Source organism: Urocitellus parryii, chromosome 1, assembly GCF_045843805.1.
Source record: "Urocitellus parryii isolate mUroPar1 chromosome 1, mUroPar1.hap1, whole genome shotgun sequence".
NCBI lineage: Eukaryota > Metazoa > Chordata > Mammalia > Rodentia > Sciuridae > Urocitellus > Urocitellus parryii.
In genome coordinates this window covers 9,402,636-9,424,638 of record NC_135531.1, presented here as the reverse complement: position 1 = coordinate 9,424,638, position 22,003 = coordinate 9,402,636, and the positions used below count along the sequence as shown (strand labels likewise).

At 45.3% G+C, this 22,003-nt stretch overlaps 2 protein-coding genes across 4 annotated transcripts in view; one reads left to right on the top strand and one right to left on the bottom strand.

Annotated features, from left to right (window-relative positions):
- The window catches only part of Dap (death associated protein), a 58,303-nt gene that overhangs the window by 5,779 nt on the left and 30,521 nt on the right, over positions 1-22,003 (top strand). The window contains exon 2 of the mRNA XM_077800018.1: positions 6,970-7,066. Within this exon, the coding sequence (XP_077656144.1) occupies positions 6,970-7,066 (97 nt within the window). The remainder of the gene's footprint in view (positions 1-6,969; positions 7,067-22,003) is intronic.
- Positions 3,749-22,003, bottom strand: part of Ankrd33b (ankyrin repeat domain 33B) — a 139,646-nt gene continuing 121,391 nt past the window's right edge. Inside the window, exon 4 of one of the 3 annotated variants that reach the window (XM_077800007.1) lies at positions 3,749-5,088. In XM_077800007.1, the coding sequence (XP_077656133.1) occupies positions 4,955-5,088 (134 nt within the window). In that variant the 3' untranslated portion in view covers positions 3,749-4,954. The remainder of the gene's footprint in view (positions 5,089-22,003) is intronic. The other 2 variants (XM_077800010.1, XR_013343745.1) reach the window with 2 other exon arrangements.

Here is a 22,003-nt window from a genome sequence, read left to right as displayed (position 1 = left end):
CTTCTCAGGCAAGAACAAAGGCAGCAACACTTCTAAGTCATGCTCCAGTCTCCACTGTCAGTGCTTTGGGGACATTTGTGTGCATCCACCTGTAGGCCCCAGCCTACATCACTGAAGAGCCTCCACGCTCTGCATCTTGGAAGGATCCCCAGCCCCCAGCGTAGGAAGATGTGCGTGTGATTGGGGAACAGATCCTGGGTCTCATCCTGCTGTGCTGCTGGCTGCCTGTGCATGGTGGCTGCTGCTTCAGGCCCTGCCCCACGGGGAGCTGATGAAGTGGGACCATGCACAGGAGTGCCCAGGGCAGTGCCCGCACAGTGACAGCAAAGAAAACAGAAAGTGGGAGGATTGTCCAGGATCCCAGAGTCTCTGGAAGCTTCCCTGCTTAGGTGGTGAGGTAGTGGTAACTACCTGGTGATGGTCAGCTGGCCACATGATCAGCAGCAGCACAGTGGCCAAGCACTTTGCAGGCCTCTCCTTCATTCCTCAGTGACCCGGAGGTCATAGGTTGATGCCGTCACCACAGGGAGGAGACATTCAGGCACCAAGGATTTGAGCACTGTAGAGGTCTCTAAGCACAAAATTCTAATTTGTAAAACCTGCCTGTCATGGTTTAGTTTGGAAGTGTCTCCCAAAAGCTCCTGTGAGGTAATACAAGAAAGTTTAGAGGTGAAATGACAAGGCATCAACCCCCTGTTAGGGATTAACTAGGTGTTGACTGCAGGCTGGTAGTAGGGTATGGCTGGAGGAGGTGGGTGGCTGGAGGGTGTGCCTTTGGGGACTATATTTTGTCCATGAGGGGGGAGCGCATGTGTTCACTCTCTCTCCCTCTCCACCCCCCGCCCCCCTCCTCTCCTCTCCTCCTTGCTGGTCATGTCCTGACCTGCTCTCTTCCTCTTCCACAACACCCATCTGCCATGGTGTGCTGCCTTGCCCTGGGCCCTGACGGCACTGAGGAATGGAGTTGGCCATCTAGGGACTGAGACCTCTAGAACTGTGAGCCTCAAATAAACTTTTCCTCCTCTAAACTTGTTCTTGACAGGTGCTTTGGTCACAAGAGTGAAAAGCTGACTGAGACCCCGTGTGGTGAGACTAGCTAACAGCTACGCACCTCTGTGTACCAGGCCTGCTGGAGGGATTTCCAGGGTGCCAGTTCACATAGTCCTCAGCTGTCTGGGAGGAGGAATACTGTCACTCTCTTCACAGAGGGCCATCTTGAGGCACAGAGAGCTTTGACAGCTTGCTAGGCACATTCACACACGTGCAGATGCCTGTGCACATTCATGCACACACATGCACACAAACACGCAGGCAGGGGCAGAAGTGAGCCCGAGGGTCTGGCCCCAGGATCACACGCTTCCCCTCTTCATAGCACTTATACTGAAGGTATGTAGTTCTTCCTTAAATTTGAAGCTCTTGTTTGAATAACAACCACCACTACAAAAATTCGAGTTTTTTTCCTAATGTCTCACAAAAATATCTAGATTGGCAAATAATTCTGCAAAGATTTCTGAGAAAATAATTCTGCCATTATAGTTCTACCAGTGGAAAGTTCTTGAGACATGGATACAACAATCACAATAAATTGTGCTGTCGTATTTTGGGGCAGTATTGCAAGTTAAAATTAATCTGTCTCAGCCTTGAATTATTATTATTGTCACTTCTTATTGCTGCATTAATCACCAAACATACTGAGAGAGATTAATGAAGTTAATTGTTTTAGAAACAGAATTAAGTGCAAGTGCTAATGCTGAGTGACTGGCCCTGCCACTGAGCCCTTATTTCAATGGAAGAATGGACAGGCCTTTCCACAGAGTTTCCAGGGACTTGATTATTTCAAATGTCACCTTGATGCTCAGTATCAGATTTCTTTGTAGTTGGTTTCACAGCCCTTTTTACTTTTAGTTAGTTTATGGAATACATCTGTGAGTTACAGTTCAAAGGTTTTATGTCTGCCAAGTAGAAATGATTCAGAGATTATTTTTAAATGGGCACCTGAATGAGTTTGCTAGGGATGCCATAACAGAATACCAAGACCTTTCTTTCTCACAGTTCTGGAGGTTGCAAGTCCCTCCAAGGTGTGGGCAGGTGTGGTTTCTCCTGAGGCCTCTCTTTGGCTGGCAGTTGGCTCTTCTCTCTGCCTTTTTTCTGTGCACATGCATTCCCTGCATCTCTTCCTTTTTGGGAGAGGGGTACTGGGGATTAGGAGTGCTTAATCACTGAGCCACATCCCTAGCCCTTTTTATGTTTTTATTTAGAGACAAAGTCTTGCTGAGTTGCTTAGGGCCCCATTAAGTTGCTGAGGCTGGCTCTGAACTCACAATCCTCCTGCCTCAGCCTCCTAAGTCACTGAGATTATAGGCGTGCACCACTGTACCCTCTTCTTATAAGGACATCAGTCTTATTGGGTCAGGGTCTGACCTAGTTTTATCTTAATTACCTCTTTAAAGACAGACACTATCTAAGGTATTAAGACTTCAACTATGTATTTTGGTGGAACATAACAGCATTTCTAATCAATTTCTGAAGGGCATGGGATCAAGGTGTGAGAAAAGGAAAACGTATTGTGAAAAACATTTCATGGGGGCTGGGGCTATAGCTCAGTGGCAGAGCACTTGCCTAGCTTGTGTGAGGCACTGGGTTCAATCCTCAGCACCACATAAAAATAAGTAAATAAAATAGAAGGCATGCTGTCTGTGTACAACTACAAAAATAATTAAAAAAAATTTTTCATGGGACAGTTCTAGGCTCTTCTTTTGGTCAAAAACATAATTCTCAAATTCCACATTTCAAGAGAGTGGAAAGTCATTTACTGCACTGCAGAATTTTATTTTCAAACTCCCATTTCTAATGGGGTACTGCACAGGCTGGGAAATCTTAGATTTAAAAGCTGTCCACTAATAGTAGATTTCTGTCTGTCTGTCTGTCTGTCTGTCTCTCTCTCCCCCCCCCCCAGTTATTGAACTCAGGGGAATTTAACCCCTGAGCCACATTCCCAGCCCTTTTATTGTATTTTATTTTGAGACAGGATCTCACTGAGTTGCTTAGCATCTCACTAAGTTGCTGAGGCTGCCTTTGAACTTGTGATCCTCTTTCCTCAGCCTCCTGTACTCAACTATCTTTTTTTTTTTTTTTAATCTAAGTTTAAAGTGAGGAAAATCCTTAGAAACCAAAAGCAAGGAACTGAAATTCAGACAGCATGAGAGTTGACCCACAGACCCCAGACTGCAGCATAATGCTTCATGCTCAGAAGCCAAACCCTGGGAGAGACATGGCAGAGGGGCCCTCCCCAGCAACACAGTGGAATGGCAAGGAAGGGCCCCCGCAGCCTTGGATGTCAGCGTGGGCTCTGAGTGGAGGCACAAATCTCCTTGAGAATTGGTAAATGAGGCCGACTTCTATGAGTGGGGTTCAGATTACACTGTCTGGTCTGGCTGTTCCATCCTAAGAAATCCTTGGTAAGGACTTTCAGGCACCTTCCTCTTGATCTAGTAGAAACAAAAGTAGCATTTCTTGAAAGGATTACTGTCTACACCACGGGCCCCATAAGATCTTCCTGACAGGCCCGGTGAAGACAAGTGTGTGATCCACAGTCGCCTGCACAAGAGCAAGAAGGAGAAGACAGAAACCAACAGGAGGACTGACTCCTAGGGCCCCAGGTGACAAAATATCTGCATATACAACTCTAAGTGCACATACAAGTGTGCCCAAATGGTTAAGTTTATTATAAGGGGAAACATGAGGAAAGAAGCAGAGCCTATCAAGTAAAGACCTGATGAGTTGGAGACCACAATGCATAAGCTCTCACAGTCAGATGCAAAATGATTAGAATTCCTAGGATTAAAAGCGGATCACTGAACAGGATCCTATTTCTTTCTTTCCAAAGTAGAATGCCCCCGTTCCATGAAAGAAGTGGTAGGGCACAGGGAGATTGTAGTTCCAATCCCAGACCAGCATGGGCACTGTTTAAACTGTTTAAACACAACCATTTATTTTACTTGATGCCTGTTTTGCCCTCATCTGAGGGACAGCTGCTAGGGTACCATTGTCCCTGAGAAGCAAGCGTCATCATCTTCCTGAAGCTGAGAAATTGAAGACTAATCAACTTGGAGCATGTGAGGCTGAGGTGACTTCACAGTCTCTTCCTGTTCCTCAGCATCATCAACTTGCCCTGGACTTTTGTGAACCAGCAAGGTCCACCCAGATTTGGCACTCCGGAGGAGCTGTAGTGACAAATGGACGGTACTGTGGGATGTGGCTGCTTCATGGCCAAAGACCCAGTAGCTGCCCTGAGTAGGGCAAGGGTGGGACTCCCTAAGGCCTGCATCAAGAACCTGGGGTAAATGCAAACAACAACAACAAAAAAAAATAGCCCTTCCTTCCATCAAGCACTCCCCTCCTTGAGAGTTGGTAAATGAGGCCCATGGTGTAGACTGCTGTTCCCTCCTTTGAATGTCTCCATCTTGGAGTTTTCTCCCCTTTATGCAGATGAAGCAACCACTGTCCATGTAAAATAACAACTGTGCTTTAAAGGAAACAAGAAAATAGTTTATCCTAAGCCAAACAGGAGTGGCTGTGGTCTGGGAAGTGGCATTACATGACATACTCCACCATGCAACTTTTACAGCCACAAAACAAGGGAAGTCCTAATCAATACATTTAGCAAATATTTGGCGAGTCATCAGGTAGGCTGGCTATAAGCAGAGGGAGAAAATCTTTCCTGTAGGTTTAGCCATTACCTTAAACAAGCTTAGTTTGGTGGATGCTTATAGGTCTGCAAAGCTTATTGGTTTATTCTGAGAGTTTTATCTGAAGTTATAATGGCAGATACAGGAGTTGAAATTAAGTGGCTACTAAAGAAATACCAAGATGCCTGGGATCCCAATCTGAAATCTTCCATCTCTCCACAATCGCAGTCCTCTTGCTCAGCCAGTCAAGCAGTCTGCAAGATCTTCTATATGGGTGCAGCTTCTTCAGAGAACCTCAGCTCCACACCACCATGTGGGGTCATCTTTTTGGATATATGGCCAGTATTTCCAAACTCTATTCCATGGGACACTGTGATGCTAAAAGATGATAACAGCATTACTGCAAAACCAAAAATAGATCAAAACAAAAACTGAGTCAAATGCATCTGGGGCCAGGCATACCAGTGATCCTAGCAACCTGGTAGGCTGAGGCAGGGGGATCACAAGTTTGTGGCCAGCCTGGACAATTTAGTGAGATCCTGTCTCAACATTTAAAAAAGAGTTGGGGATGTTGCTCAATGGTAAAGCTCCCCTGGGTTCAATCCCCAGTGCATCCATACACACACACACACACACACACACACAGAGAAAAAAAAGAAAAAGAAACATCTGGGGGAGACTGCATGCTCCACGCCCCTCATAAAGCTTTGTGTTGCACATTAACACGCTAAAGGGCCCCAAAATCTCTCTAGAAGAAGCCCATTTGCTTTTGTTCAGCCTAGTATTTCCTACACCCATTAGATCCTGGGTCCCATGTCCCACTCTCGTCCTCCATGTAAGATAGTATTAACATATTAGTGTTTGTCAAATGTGAATCAAACTACTATGAAATAGCACGTCACACCCACTAGGACAGCTATAATTAAATAGATAATAACAAGCGTGGACGCATGTGCAGAAATCCTCACACCGTGAGAATGGAAAATGGCGCTCAACTGAAAAGCAAACCTGGTTCCTCACAAGTGTAATGCAGAGTCAATATGTGACCCAGCCATTCATTCCTAGGTTCAAACCTAAGAAAATGAAAATATTACACAGAAAAGGTCACATAAATGTGTTCAAAGCTTATTATCCATAACAGCTGAAAAGTGGAAACAACCCATATATCCACCATGTGATGAACGGAGTAGAACACGGTGAGTCTGTGTGATGGAGCGTTTTGTCCTTGAGAAGGATCGAGCCCTTACACTGCAGCACAGGCGAACCTGAACACGTGCTGTCTGAAAGGAGCCAGCCACCCAAGCCCATGTGTTTTATGATTCCATTTCTATTTCAAGTGTCCAGAAGAGACCAGCCCAAGTAACTGTTGTAACTGGTTGCTGGGAGCTGAGGAACAGGTGAACAGGGAACAACTGTTCATAGGTGTGGGATTTTCTGCTTGAGTGATGGAAATTTATTGTAGTGATGGTTGCATAACTTTGAATTCACTCAAACCACTGAATTACATGAATGAATTGTACATAAATTAGATCTTGATGAAGCTTTTGGTGGGGGAGATTGAACCCAAGGGCACTCAGCCATGGAGCCACATCCCCATCCATTTTTTATGTTTTATTTAGAGACGGGGTCTCACTAAGTTGCTTAGGGCCTTTCCAAGTTCCTGAGGCTGGCTTGAACTCACAATCCTCCTGCCTCAGCTTCCCGAGCTGCTGGATTACACGTGTGTGCCACCATACCCAACTGCAATGAGGCTGTTTTCCTAAAAACAGAATGAACATCTACCAATAGGAGGGTTTCACAGCACAGCCTGGGAAGGGCTGCTGTGGACATCTTTGCCACTCCTGACTAGGCTCTGTGACTAACATAGTAGCTGTTCTGTGTCACCTGTAGCTATGTCACCTTTCAAAAGCATCACTGGTATTTGAAAAAATAATGCTCACAGGGTAGGACAGGGTTTAGGGAGCCTCTGTATCAATAAGATGGCAGAACTAAGCAGCCACTGCTCCGCATGCTTCACACTTTGGTTATGTGACTGTTCTTACAAAATACATGAAATGTAACCAAAAAGGGACCCCGGAGTCTTGGAAAGTTTCTAACATCTGGAGTAAGAGATAGCATTGCACAGGTAACACATTGAATCTCCTCCAAACCACACTACCCCCTACCCCCAGATAATGATTGTCACTGCCAGGGTCTCCAAACTGACTTGTAGCCACTGGGCAAACCTCCGAGGCAGTTCCCCATCTGTACTAATCATACTTGCTCTTGGTTTTCATTTCAGTGAAAGCTGGTGGAATGCGGATCGTGCAGAAACACCCACATGCTGGAGACACCAAGGAAGAAAAAGACAAGGATGACCAGGAATGGGAAAGCCCCAGGTGGGAGATGTCTGGTGACTCTTAACAAACTTTGCAAATAACGATCGTTCTGTTAAACATTAATGTTTGTCCTTCCTCTGTTCTGATAACTCCTGGGCAGCTGGACCTGGGCTGTGTATTCTTGCTTTCCCTGTCAATGAGGTAGAGTTCTGTGCCACTTGGGCAGGAGACAGGGCATGTAAAGTGCACCGTTTTCTCTGTCGACAACCCACGAGCCCAGGCAGGTGCAGGGACTGCACTGGTGTTGGCAGGCACAGGCAGCCTCTCTGTGCCCTGGGTAAGTCAGGGCCCCTCCCTTCCTGCAAGCCAAGGGGCTGTGCCAGCAGGAGCAAGAGACCCTGGAGAAGCTTACTGTGGCTCCTGGTTCTCCGGGGGGCACAAATCCACCATCATTTCCCTCCAGGCCTGAGTGGAGGAAATAGGTTAATTCTTGGGACTGCAGGTCCTTACACTCTAGGTTTCTGTTTACTATTCCAGAGAAGTGTGCACTAACAGTCTGTGGACTGCAGTTCTCCACTGGGGCTACAGTTCTGAAACCCCTGGGAACCCTGAGGTACTACACTAGTTGAATCTTGGCCATCTACGCAGCTGGGATGGAGAACTTCTGGTTTAAGAAATGTTTATGGGAAAACTTTATGTGACATCTCTGCTCCCTTTGGGTCTTGGAACCTCTCTGCTTACCCTTCTATTGGGCATCTCTTCTCCTTGGAGGTTCTGAGTTAAAGCTTGGCTCAAGGGCCTCGTACTTTGCTGTGCTTGACCTTGCTATGTATAAGCAGGCACCACAGACACATGCACCTCTCTAGGTGTCCACGAGGAAGAATGTGAACATCCAGTTTTCTGCTTATAACTCGTCTCCAGACAGCAGAGGAGGAAACAAAGGGTGGGAGGGAAGGAGGGCGTGGACAGCAGTGAGCTCTTGCTCCTGTGGGCCAGGCACACGATCTGATTTCATTTCACTTCTGTAGTACTGAGCAGCAGGTAGTATTCTCCCCGATTTACACACTAGGATACGAGATCCCACATTACGCTCCTTCCCAGTTAATAGAGCAGTCATTTAAATGCAGTCTAGTGGGGTTCAGAGAAGGCCAGGTTTCCAAAAGGGGACTCTTGGGAGTGCACACCAACAGGAAGGCAGGTGTACTTGGTACCATGTGTCTGGTGGCAGGTATCCCCCGCTGGGCATTTTCCATAAGCCTTGTATGGGTGCTTCAGATTCTAGCCTCTCCTTCACCCAAAAGATTGCTCTCTCTCTATGTAGACCCAAGGTTTTTGAAGCAAGCTGACTACAGAGTATAGACCCAGTCAAGCACTACTTGAGGAGAAGACATCTGCATGAAGTTTCTGTGCAATCATTTCCCATTTTGAATTGAGTCAGCAATGTCAAAGAAAGTTCAGCCTAAGTCCTGGTTTTATTTTTTTTAACTCTTTTTGTCTATTTGTTTGATGCTGGGGTTGAACTCTGAGCCCTGCACATGCTAAGCATATACCCAAATTCTGGTTTTAAAAGAAGAAAGCAGTTTAAAGAAAATTCCACGATTATTTCTCACTGACTGTTTTCCAGAGCTGCATATGGGTTGCAAGGGTAGCAGTAACTCCTCCAGGTCCACACCCTTGGGCCCAGCATGTCTCAGGCTCCATAAAGGTGAGGGTTTTAGAGAATGATGCACATGTGATGCAGTCTGCAGACACCATCCAGCTGCCAGGGCACAGGTACCTGTCACAAGCTGCTCACTGCCCTCCAGCCAGGTGGGCTGAATGCTCACCTGTAGGGACCTGTAAATAGTGCAGGTGAAGTTTTGCCTCCATAGGGGACATAGGGAAACTCACAATTTCAGAACATTCCAGAATAGAGGGCAAGAGGATCTGGCCTGCCAGGGTGTCCTCTTCCGGGACACCTGCTGCTGCCGTCCTTCCTCAAGATGCAGGAAGAGGATAAGAGAGGGAAGGCGCTGCTGGAGTGAGGTCCTGCATGGGTAGGGAAGGTGCCTTTCTGAATGTCATTGGGCAAGGACACATGGCTCGTCCCCTGCCCAGTCAAGTGCTAAGAAGCCTGAGTCGCATGCTTAGAAATAAGGGCAGAATAGTTTGTCAGTTTTCTTTCTACTCATTTGTCCCTGAAATCAAATATAGCATTTATGGAAGATGAACAGTTTAAATAACCGTGCCAGAGGATGAACAGTGGAAATGGAAAACGTGGCTCTCCCCAGCACTTCAGATCCCTCCTTCACCAGAAAGATCACTCTCTCTCTCTGTGTAGACCTGATGTTTTAAAGCAAGCTGACTACAGAGTACAGGCCACAGCTGACTGCTCTGCTGGTCATCCAACCCAGTGACAGGTGGCCCTTCAGTGTCCTGGCCAGGACCGCTCCCCGGGTCTGTCTTGACTTAGCAGCTGTGTGGGGTCTGCAGACACAGTCGGGGGCTTTGCTTGTCAGTCTCTGCAGCTGAGCTGCAGTGTGTCACTCTTGTCCTCTTCACCCTGGCTGGCTCCTGTCCAGCATGGGTTAAACCACGTGACACAGAACACACAGAGTGCAAGGAGCTGTGCTCTTCAGCTTCTGACCTGTGTTGTCAACACAGCTCCTAAAACCCCACATCAGGCCATGGACCCTGCATAACTGTTTACTTCTACCACCAGGCCCACCCCATTTTCCTGTTGGTAGTTGAATAATTGGTAATCATTGCTAGCTCTTATGGAGAGCAGGGAATCTGCCAGTTCTAAGGGCTCTGTCCCCCTTAATTCATTGAATTCTCATAACTGCTCTGTTATTTTCACTATTTCAAAGTTGATTAGTGATTATTATCTTCATTTCAGATTCTAATCTCTTTTTGGTGGCTCAGAGAGTTAGGTGAGTTTTCTAAGGTCACACAGCAAGTAAGTGGCAGAGTGCTGGCAGCTGGGTCCAGATTCTTCACTCTTAGCCATGAAGCTGCACCTGCAGATTCCCATTTCACATCAGCTTTAATGCCACTTACACTTTGGTGTTAATGTGCCCCTCGTAGAGATGAAGTAGGAAGGCTTAGGGTAGTTATCCAACCCCGTGATAGGTAGCCGGTCAGTGGCCTGGCCAGGATTGATCCCTGAGTTGGTCTTGACTTAGAAGCTTTGTTAGTCAACTTTTCACTGTGAAAAAATACCTGAGAGAAACAACTCAAAGGAGGAAAGACTTATTTGGCTCATAATTTCCAGGTTTCAATACATGGGCAGCTGGTTCCGTTGCTCTGGGACTAAGGTGAGGCAGAACACCGTGGCAGAAGAGCACCGCAGAAGGAAGATGCTCACCTCATGACAGCCAGGAAGCAGGCGGGGGTGGGGGGCATTGTGAGGAAGGGGCCAGGACAAGAGGGCCCCACCTCCCACCCCATCAACCACCCCCCCCAACGCCATTAAATTACGAAACATAGATTAATCACTTCCCAAAGGCCCTGCTCTGAACACTGCTGCACTGGGGACCCAGCCTTCAACACATGAGCCTTTGGGATCCAGAACTAAACTGTAACAGAAGCCCAAATCTCAAGTTGTTACCGAAGCCCCTGATCAACATAGCCTGCAGTCTGGATCCTTTCTCAACGTCATCATTCTGAGGTTGCCTATGACATTGTCTGTGCTTCTCAAACCCATAATCCTACCCATCTTCAGCCTCCCCATCCAGAGATGGTCTAATTATTAGCTTACAACAAGATTTGGGGGGACTGGTTTTATTTTACATATGAGAAGATCTTTTTATTTGCAGAATTTGTAAAACATGAAATGATCCTCTTGGAAATGTCATATGGCCTATGACTCATCATATCCCAATCCTAAAGTTTTGTGCTTTGATGCAAAGTTCTTCAGATATGATGATAAGTGCATTGTGTTGGATGCCAATTTCCTCTTTCAACATAGATCTACATTTACAAACTCTTTGTTTTATTTCCCAAAAATTTACAACTGTTCTTAATTTACCAACTCATTTCTGGTGGCTTCCTTCCCCGCTCATTGAGAAATCATACACTGATTACAAAGAAAATGAAAACTTGGAGCATTGAAAAGGTTATTATGTGACCAATAGAAATCCCTTTTGTTTTGCAAATATTTGTGTAATTCTTGCTCCCTTTAATCTTGTAATTTTCCAGAAATTTAAAAATAATCTCATGCTGCTAAGTTGTTTTGAGATGGTACTTTAAAAAAAAAAAAAAAAAAAGGAGAAGAAAGTGGCCAGAATGTGAAAATGTTGCCCAAGAATTCCCATCAGGCTGCGTTCTAGTCATCTATGAGTCTTGACATCCAAGGAGAGTACGAGGTTCCACTATCACTAGCTTGTCCTCTCCTGAGTGGCTGCTAGATTCCATCTCATAAGTGACCCAATTTAGAAAAGCAGAGGTTGTCCTCAGAGCCTTTTGTTGGGCATAATAAAATAGTGAAACTGCAGGTGTGGGATGGGCTCCAAGAGTCAGGACTCACTGAAGGAAACGATTAATGTTGAGTATTATGGAGGACCTGCCATGAACCAGGCTTAATACAAGACATTAAAAAGCAATGAGTGTCATAAAGAGTAAACTAGAAATGAATGTGCTGTTTACTTTGTTGTTGATTTGGGTTTGGGTTCAGAGACTGAACCCAGAACCACTTTACCACTGAGCCACATCCTCAGCCCTTTTTTATTTTTTCTCACTAAGTTGCTTAGGGCCTCTCTAAGTTGCTGAGGTTGGCTTTAAACTTGTGATCCTCCTGCTTTAGCCTCCCCAGTCGCTGGGATTACAACCGTATACTTCTAATTTCCTCTTCCCCACTTTGGGCTGTTGTCAGATTCTTTACTTCTACCTATACTCCAAGGAATAATGTGCAGATAACTACTTCACCACTCACTCTACAGCGGCACAAAAGCCCTGATCTGTGGCAGTTACTATCTTTATGGTGTAAAACCTCCCACCATGGCCAGTTTTAAGTGAGCAACATGACGTTACTAAACATGAACTTGTGAAGAGATGCTTCCAGTCAACTCTGGCACACTAGTGGCTACAACCAGTTATTGTTTTTTGTTTTAAAGATCAATTATCTTTTAAAGAGATTTTTAAAAAAGATGTGAAGTATTTGTAAAGGCCATTATGTATTTCCACAAAAACATCTCATAGTGTAGGCACTGTGATTTGGCTGTGGCTTGAGTGTGTCTCCCAAGGGTTCATGTGTTGAGATTTAATTTCCAGTGTGAGGTCTTATGAGGGTGAAAAGTTAATATGGCTATGGTGTTTAGAGGTGAGGCTTCTAGGAGGCAATTAGGAGTAGATAAGGTCATGAGGGTGGAGCCTCCATGATTGATTCTGGTGGTTTTTTAAGAAGGGGAAGGGAGACCAGAGGAGACCCCCATACATCTGCACTCTGTTCTTGCCATTTGATGCCTGCACCACCTTGGAACTCTGCCAGCAGGAACGTCTTTATTGAATGCAGACCCAGGACCTTGGATAGAACCATGAGCCAAAATGAAACCTCTTTCTGTTAAAGTTATTCTGCCTTAGATTGCATTATAGTAACAGAAAATGTACCAATATAGTGTAAGAAGGTACTCATCTGATAGGGATGAATTCTTTCTGCTTGTCTCTGTCTGAAAATGAATTTAACTTTGAAAAGATGTTTTCACTATTGAATTCCTAATTATGTTTTTTTTCTTCTAATACTTTAAATGTGACTTTCCATTGTCTTCTGGCCCCTATTGTATACAGTGAGAAATCAGTGGTGTTTCTTATCATTGTTCCTTTGTGTAATAATTCTGTTTACCTTTGGTACCTTTCAAGATTTTCTCTTTGTTTTTGTTTTTCAATAGTGTGTGATACAAGAAGCATGATTTTTTTTTTTTTGTATTTGTCTTATTTAAGGTTCTCTGAGCTTCTTGGGTTTATGGTTTAATATTATCCATTTAGAAAAATTGTTAGCCATTAACTTTTTAAAAATTGCTTCTGCTTCACTCTCCTTTTCTAAGACTCCAGTTGCTTCATTAAACCAATGGTGTGCCCTCAGGTCTCAGTTGCTCTGTCCTTCTCCTGTGCCCCGACTATTTTTCATCTTTGTATTTCTGATTAATTTCCATTACCCTGTATTCATGACCACCAGTTCCCTCCTCTGTTGTACCCAGTCTCATTCTAAGTCCCTCAAAAAGATTCTTCATTTCTGATATCCTGTTTTTTCATTTCTAACATTTAAATTTTTTAAAAATTCTTTTTAAAAAATTCAGAGTTAAAAATTCAGTTAACTTATTTTTTTTCCTTTTTCATTATTCTTTTTTTATTTATATATGACAGCAGAATGCATTATAATTCTTATTACACATATAGAGCACAATTTTTCATATCTCTGGTTGTATACTAAATTTATTTTTAAATCTTAAAATTAAAATTTAATAATTTAATTTTAAAATTATATCATTTCCATTTCTCTGCTGAAATTTCCTATCTTTTCAAACTTTTATCATAGTTATTTTTAGATTTATACCTGATGAATCCAACATCTGGGCCATGTTTTCTGGTTCTGTTTTCAGGTCTGTTTTCTAGTTCTACTTACTGTTTATTTCTTTACAGTGGATAACATCATCTTTTCATATGTCCAGTAACTTTTAGTTGAAGGAATAACTCATATGTGAAAGAATGGCAGTGGCAGAAGTAAGAACACTGGAGACTGATGTAAATGATTTTTACTCTAGTCCAGAAAATAGTATGCCTTTCTGATCAAGCTCATTAGTGTATGTGTGTGTGTGTGTGTGCACGTGCGCTGAGCCAATCTAGTGTCTCTGCTGGGCCAGGGCTGTGTCATTCCTCTATTTGGATTCAAGTGGCCACAAATTTCAAGTTAAGATTTGAAGGTGGGATCATAACCTTCCCACTACTTATGGTCTAGATTTTGAGTGCTGAGATTTGTCTCTGTTTTCCTGTCCTGGTCTCAGACATCAGCAGGCCCCTTGTGTGATGCTGACATGCAGTGGAAGGTTCTCTGCTCCCCTGCCTCCCCTACCTTGCTGGGCCTCTCCATGGTACTCTGGGTGAGGTTTGGAGTGCTGGCAGAAATTATATTTGAAATATATATTAATGCCTCAAACCATTTCAGGTATTCAACAAAGGATAATCATTATTTTTTAAAACTGAATTTTGAAAAAAATAGAGTTTTAAAAAATAATGAAAAGTTGCAAAAAAAAAAACAAAAAAATCTCATCTACCCCCCACCACACTTCCTGCATGATAAGATTTTTACCTTGTTTGCTTCTGTTTCTTACTATTGTATACATCAAATCTTCATCTGTCTACATGAACTCTCCCCTGAATCATTTCAGAATGAGTTCCAGATATAAAGCCTTTTACTTTTGAATGCTTCAACTACCTTACTTAAAACAAGTATCCCATGAGCATTAAAATCAGGAAATTAGCATCAAAATAGTAATTATCTAATCTGCAGACTTTTTAATATTTGATCAGTGTCCCCAGCTCAGATTGCTCTCCAGGATAAAAACTTCATTTACTTGTATCTGTTTAGTCTTTTCTAATCTAGAGTGGTCCTTCAGCCTTTTTTCAACCTTCCATAACCTCAGTGTGTTTGAAGAGTGCACGTCATTTATTTTGTAGAATGTCCCTCAACTTGACTTCTCTGCTGTTTCTCCATGATGACGTCCAGGTCGTGTTGGGCAGGGATAACACACCTATAGGATGCATCAAATCAGAAGGCACATGATGTCTTCATGTCCCTCTCCTGGCAGTGTCCACTTCATCAACCTGAATAAGGTGGTCTCGGCCAAGATTCTCCTCTGTAAACGTTCTATTTTTCCCTTGGTTATCAGTATTTGTCTTGTGGGAAAATAACTTTGAGGCTTTCTAAATGTTCTGATTCTCATCAAACTTTGACCTGCTATGTTAGCATTTACTGATGATTTTGTCTGACAATTATTACTGTCAGGGTACGCTTTTTAGATTTTTGGGGCTGCCTTAACTAAGTACCTTAAACCTGATAGTGTTTCACTGTCCTTCGGGCTGGAAGTCTGAAATCCAGGTATCAACAGAGTGAGTTCATCTGAACGCTTGGGGGGGGACCCATTCCCAGCCTCTCCCTGGCTTCTGGGGACTTACTGGCTGTCTGGCGTTGCTTGGCCTGCAGATGCATCCCTAGGATCCTCTGCCTGTACCCGGTGCTCTCCCTCGGTCTTTCTCAGCATTTTCCCTCTATGTGTCTGTCTCTGTGTCCAAATTTCCCCTTTTTGTTGGATCAGGGCCACTCTGATGACTTCATTTTAACTGATTACATCCGAGAAGTCCCTATTTCCAAGTAAGGTCATATTTTGTTAGCCTGGAGGTTTAGAACTTCAACACATTCTTTTTGGAAAATATAAGTGAACCCAAAACAGATGCCTTATTGTGATCCATGGCAGTTTTTAAAGGTTCTCTTGATAAAATTAATTGTTAAGAAATAAAATATTAAGATCTCTGAAGCTGAAAAGTGGCACAGCTGTGAGCCAGCTGGGATTTCATGACCTACCTGCCTGAGAATGTCTGTCTTTGAGCTGAGAGCTGTGGTCTGCAGGTGTAACTTTAATGGCTCCTTGTGGCAAACCAATGTCCATACCCCCCACAAGTCCCAATGTCATATTTTGTATACAGGCTGGTTGTCGGCTGCCTTTTTAAAGAGTACATCCTTTTCCCCGTGGTATCTGCAGAGATGCCAGTTGAGCAAAGATACTGAGTGCCAGCCAGCACCAAGTCCAGTGTTGCTTTGGATCCCCTACAACAAGGCAGCAACAGCCAGCCCAGGTGTGGTTTGTAGGGGCCATAGAGCCCCGTCCTGCCAAAGGCAGCCTTTCCATGTATTCAGTGCCTTGTGTGACATACCATGTCCTTATGAGGTAGCTAATTGGTTGTCCCCTGCTTGTGGACTGACATGCCTCAGTAATGAAGCTCTCAGAAGACACAGCAAGATGCTCAGATCTAAAGCACTTGAAAGGTAAATTTTATGGCAGCACAAAACGGTAATAAATATCTAGTCTGCCCTGGTAAGAAAAATGGGAAGAGTAGTGGCTATTAGGTGGCTCTTCCATTGGGGCTGTCCACATGAGCCTCAGAATTAATGCTCTAACTCTGTAGGCAAAGGGGGCATTGCTGAAGTGAGTAGTTTTCATACCAGCCATGGAGCGGTGCAGATCATCATTTGCCTGTGGTAACCTGGGCAGTGAAAGGTGGGCAGAGCCAGCTCAGGCCCTGCATCCCTCGCCAGAGCCCAGGTCCGCTGGGAGCATCAACTGCACACTACGTACCTCTGAGGTTGCATCACCAGAGGCCATCGAGGGAGGTTTGGTGACAGCCTGCCTTATCCCCACAGTCTTCCCTAGAGGCCACATCTGTCCATTGCCCTGCAGAGGCTCAGGCTGACTCGCTCTCATTGCCATCAGGCCGCAGCGGGCAGAACTGCCTGGCAGGCTGCCTCTCCTCTGGCACAGACTATTGGCTTCCTGGGGCTACCCCTAGTAACGTGCCACAATCTGGGTGGTTTAACTGAAATTTGTTGATTCGCAGTTCCGGAGGCCTGATGTTTGAAGGTAGCAGCAGGACTGCGCTCCCCCTGGAAGGTGCTGGGAAGGGTCTGCCCCGGGGCCCCCTCTTAGCCTCCTTAGTTCCTTGAATGTGGCCACAGAACTCTAGTCTTCCGTTTCTCCCTGTGCACATGTCTGTTCAAATGCCCCTTCTCAGAAGGTGAGCTGGCCTATGGCACATACCCTACTTCAGAACCCTCTCCTCCTAACTAACTACATCTGCAACAACCTTATTTCCAAATACGGTCACATTTTGAGGTTCTGGGGGTTAGAACTTCTGACATACTTTTTTTTCTTTAGGGCACAATCCTGCTGTAGGCATTGGTTGGCAGTGCCCCGCTCCCCGGTCCCTTTGACATCCAGGGGATGTCTGCACAATAATTTATTAACTGAGGTCTATGTGGCAAATGAGTCCCTCTTCCCCCTGGGCCAGCACTTCCTGTTGAGCGCTGCGGCAGCATGCTTTCCAAATCAGGCGGACACCCTGCCGATCCATTAGCCTGCTCGTCAAGTTAAAATGAATGTGCTCCGCATTCGTCTCCAACATACATGCATATGTAAATTACACATGTGTAGGTTGTAACATGTATACAAAAATGGATGGTGACATGTTAGAGGAGAAATAAGCAGTATTTTAAATGTGTTGCTAAGCACTGTGACTTCATACTCTCGTTAGCTAATATCACAAAGTCCAAATACCCTTGAGGTGAAGTTTCTCATTAATGATTCAGGATGTGAATCTGAATTTCTAACGACCTTCCGGTAATTCCGGGTTTTGTGGGGGAGGGTGCTCCTTGTCAGGTCTGATTAGATCCTGATATCTGTGCTGCTGTTGATGAGGGGAGGTGTGAGCTCATTCTTCTCGTATTGTTCGCTGTGCTGTATACAGATCAGCATCAGCATCCAAGTGTCTTTTTGCAGGAATTTTCCTTTCTTTTTTTCTTTTCTTTTTTTTTTTTTTGTACCAGGGAATGAACCCAAGGGGTGCTTAACCACTGAGAAACATCCCCAGTTCTTTTGTATAATTTATTTAGAGGCAGGGTTCACTAAGTGGCTTAGGTCCTCACTAAGTTGCTGAGGCTGGCTTGGAACTCGCAATCCTCCTGCCTCAGCCTCTGAAGCTGCTGGGATCACCAGTGTGTGCCACCACACCTGGCTTTCAGGAATTTTCTTAATCCACTTGGCCATTTTGTAAAAGTTAGTTTAAATTCATTTCATAATGTAACATTTGGGCATAATTCTCATACTTGGGATACATTGAAGATAGAACCAGAGAATTCAATCACCCTGTCCCTCAGACACAGTCCCGTGTGAGTTTCAAGACACTGAGAGCAAGTGTTGGGACACAGAGCCTGAGGGTGGTGACCCCAGACCTTCCTCAGGAGCCCTTAGGACCATGGGGCCAGCTGAGGGACAGTTTGCCTGTGGACAATTTTTACAGTGCACATAGTAAACAGTGACAAAACACAATTTGTTTTGTTTCTTTGGATTAAAAAAAATGTGAACAGAACAGATTTTCATGTTGATCTCAATTTCCCATCTAAATCATAGCCTTCTTAAGCAGAAGGAATTGCCTTAGCCATTGCTTGCCTCCTGGTGATCCCAATACAGTTTCATCGTTGTGCATGGTAGAAATTAAACATTTCATTCCAAAACCTGCAGGCACGTGTGTTTTAGCACAATCAACAGGAGTGCGATATGTGTGTTTTAAGAAGCTTCGCCCAGCGTCGCCTGTGAGTGCAGATCAGGATGTGCAGGATGCAGACACTTATTTCTCCTCTAACATGTCACCATGTACTAGAAGTCACAGCTTCTGTGCTGTCAGGATTTCCGTCTCTGATTCCCCCTCTCGCTGGATGGGCAGCAGAGGAAGGCACAGGTCTGGCAGGTTCCAGTGCTCTGCAGCCGTGGAGCATATGGGCGCCCATATGTCCCAGGATCTGGGCTGGACTCCTCGCGCCTGGGGGAAGGAAAGCCCAGCAGGCTGGCTTCTTTCCACCCTGGTGCTGGCGAGAGGCTTCATGGCAGTGTTTGTACAACATCTGGTTGTGTGACAGGTGTGGAAACCAGGTATGCTTTACTAGCTTCTGAGCCGCCTCACACCAGGAGAGCCCTTCTTGTCAGATGGGAAGGGACAGATAGGAGGTGCAGCCCAGGGCCTTCCCTCCCAGACCCTGCTCTGCACATCTGTGCTGGAGTCGGCCTCGCCCAACAAGTGATGCTCTGTGCTTCTGTTGTATGGCGCCTATCGGGAGTGTTCTATGTAAATGTGTGAGCCAGATTCAAATCAGCGGTCTAGCAACTGGATTTTATGGGAGAATACATGATAACTACATAGAAACAAGAGCCCTCTATTGAACTTATTACATCAAAATTACTTTGCCTGAAACTTAAGCATCTAAGCAAACCCCATTGACTTCAACTGTATAGGAACACACAGCACTCTGAAAACGCTTGGCACATCAGTGAAATTAGCTTAGGCTTTGATTCTTTGACAGTTATGTAACTTAGTAGCATAACTACTTCTTACTTTCCAGCTGATGAAAATGGGTAAATGGGGCAATGTCAATGTTGGGGAAGAAAATTCTTAGTCTTTGTAGCCACGTTTTGCAGGCTCTCCGCTCTCTCTGGGCAGTATGTTTACTTGATTCTTGGTGTGTACATCAGACTGGGCTACAGTCATGAATATAGAAATGATGTGGACTGAAGGAGGTAATGTGGAGGGCTACAGGTGGAGCTGTACCCAGAGACTGCTCATAGACTCGTCAGATTCAGAGCTGGACCCACCTGAGGGATCCCAGACCTAGCGCTCTCAAATGGGACCCCCAAGGGCAAAATCCAAGACTTTGCTGAAGATCCAGAAGGATTCAGACACCAAAAGCAAAACATGTGCCAGGTAAGTGTCTTATCAGCTTTCTTCATGGCTGCAACTAAAAGACCCAACCAGCTCAATTGTGGAAGAGGAAAAGTTTCTTTGGGGGTTCACAGTTTCAGAGGTCTCAGTCTATAGATAGCAGACTCCCTTCCTCGGGGCTCAAGATGAGGCAGGACATCATGGCAGCAGAGTGGAACAGAGGAAAGCAGCTCCGATAATGATCAGTAAGCAGAGAGACTCCGTTCAACAGATAAAAAATAAACCACACCTCTAGGGACCCACCTCCTCCAGCCACACCCTGCCAGCCTTCAGCTACCACTCAGTCAATCCCCATCAGGAGATTAATCCACTGATTGGATTAAGGTTCTTATAATCCAATCGTTTCTCCTCTAAACCTTGCATTGTCTCACACATATGTTTTTGGGGGACACCACATCTAAACCATAACAGTAAGGATCCACAGAGTTCTTTCATGCTAAAAGCAAACCCCCACCCACTTCTGAGTACGTATCCTAATGCAGGGTCTCCTACACACAGATGCACTGTGTGCAAAGCCAAGAGCGGGGAGCAGCCCGATGTCCACTGACAGAGGGGGGGTAAACAAAGGAAATCCTGCCACAGGCTGCGGCATGGGTGAGCCACGAGGATGTGGAGCTGATTGAGAGAAGCCAGTCACCAAGGGACAAATACTGTATAACTCCCCCTATGAAACATATAAAGTGGCCACATCATAGATTAGGAAGTAGGGCAGTGGTTACCGAGGGCTGGGCGAGGGGTGGGGAGTTAGCATTTCATATATCTGGAGTTCCAGATTCACAAGACAGATAAGTTTTGGTGCTTGGTTTCATAACCATGTCAATAGACCTGGCACTACAGAAGTGTCCACTTTAAAAGTGTTTAAGATGATAAGTTTTATTATGTATTTTTACCACTTTAAAAATAATTTTAAATTATTTAAAAAATAATTTTAAAAGACAACAAAGAAGCACTGACTGCTATTGTAAATGGCTCCTAAAAGAGCTAAAGAGCATTCACATATGAGCAACAATTCTACCTCTAGGTGTTTACCCAAGAGGATTGAAAATAAGTGTTCAAAACAAATGTATTCTTGAATGTTTATCATCTTACTATTGACAATAGCCAGAAAATGGAAACAAGCCACTGATGAATGGGTAAACAAATGGTCTATCCATGCAGTGGAATATTATTCAGCCATAAAAAGGAATGAAGTGCTGACTGCTGTCACAGCGCCAGATGGACCTTGAAAAACATTAGGCTAAGTAAAAGAAGACCCAACTGCTCACAGGTTATTTGATTCCACTTATGTTAAATGTCCAGAAGAAGCAAATCTATAAAAACAGAAAGCAGATCAGTGGTTGGGCAGTGCCTGTGTATAGCTCCTTCTGAGAGCAGAGAAAGTGTCTAGGATCAGATAGTGATGACCAGTCACTATCTAATAGTGAATGCAAAATTTAATATGGTTAAAATGGTGAATTCCATGTCCTATGAATGTTTCCTCTCAAAACAAGTCTAGCCCAAGTTTTTCAGCTGGGAAAGTGGAAGCTCACTTCTGGGGGACATGGCTTTCTGGGGGCCATGGCCACAGTCCCCAGGACACCAGGGCGCTCCTGGGGGAGGTGGGAAGCAAGGCATCCTCATGCAGCAAGGCCGGATGCTCAGGTGGTGCGGGCACGCCGGGTTCTGTGAAGAAGGGCCAGCGTGGCATTGGCTGTAGCAGAGGTGGGGTCCCTGGGCTCCCCCTGGAGTTGCCTCCCAGCTACAGGGGCTCGCCACAGCTGGTCCAGGCTCACACGCAGACAAGCGGGATCCAAAAGACAAAACAGGCATCTCTGGCATCTCTGTTTAGGAGCAAGACAAGTTTTGCTGGAAGTCCCCTGGCAAGGCCATCGGCCACGATTGGGTCACGTGACTCCCTAAGTCCAATGTGGCTGACAGGCTCAGGCCCACGGTGTGCAGTGGAGAGCATGGGAAGAATTTAGACACACAGACCAGTCCCACAGGCCAGGCATCAGGCAGAGGCCAGGCCAGGAATGTCACGTGGACCTGTGGGATGAGCAGGTGCTCCAGATAAGCAGACCAGGAGTGAAGTCCAGGGAGGGCAGCTGAGTCGTGCATCAGAGCCTAGAACAAGAACGTGGGAACAGGGTTCCAGACCAGGGCTCAGGATCCTACCCTGTGTGGCTGGCAGCAGGAGGACAGCATCCCAGCCCAGGCTCTGGGAACAACTGGCTTCCAGCAAAAACTGCAGAAAGATTCCCCTCCCAGTGCCCCCAGTAGAGCCCCGAAGAAAGTCAGACCTGTCCCCAGAATGCACACACTTGAACCCAGAGGTCGACACAGCGGTGCCCAGGCACACAGAGTGGAAAACCGGGGCTTCTGAGGAAAGCCAAACCATTTTAAAGTTCAGTCCCTGCATGCACCATCGACACAGACTAGAGATGCCTGGATGCGTTCCTAGAATCCCCTGTCCCCCACTGTCCAGTAGACAGGCATGGGACA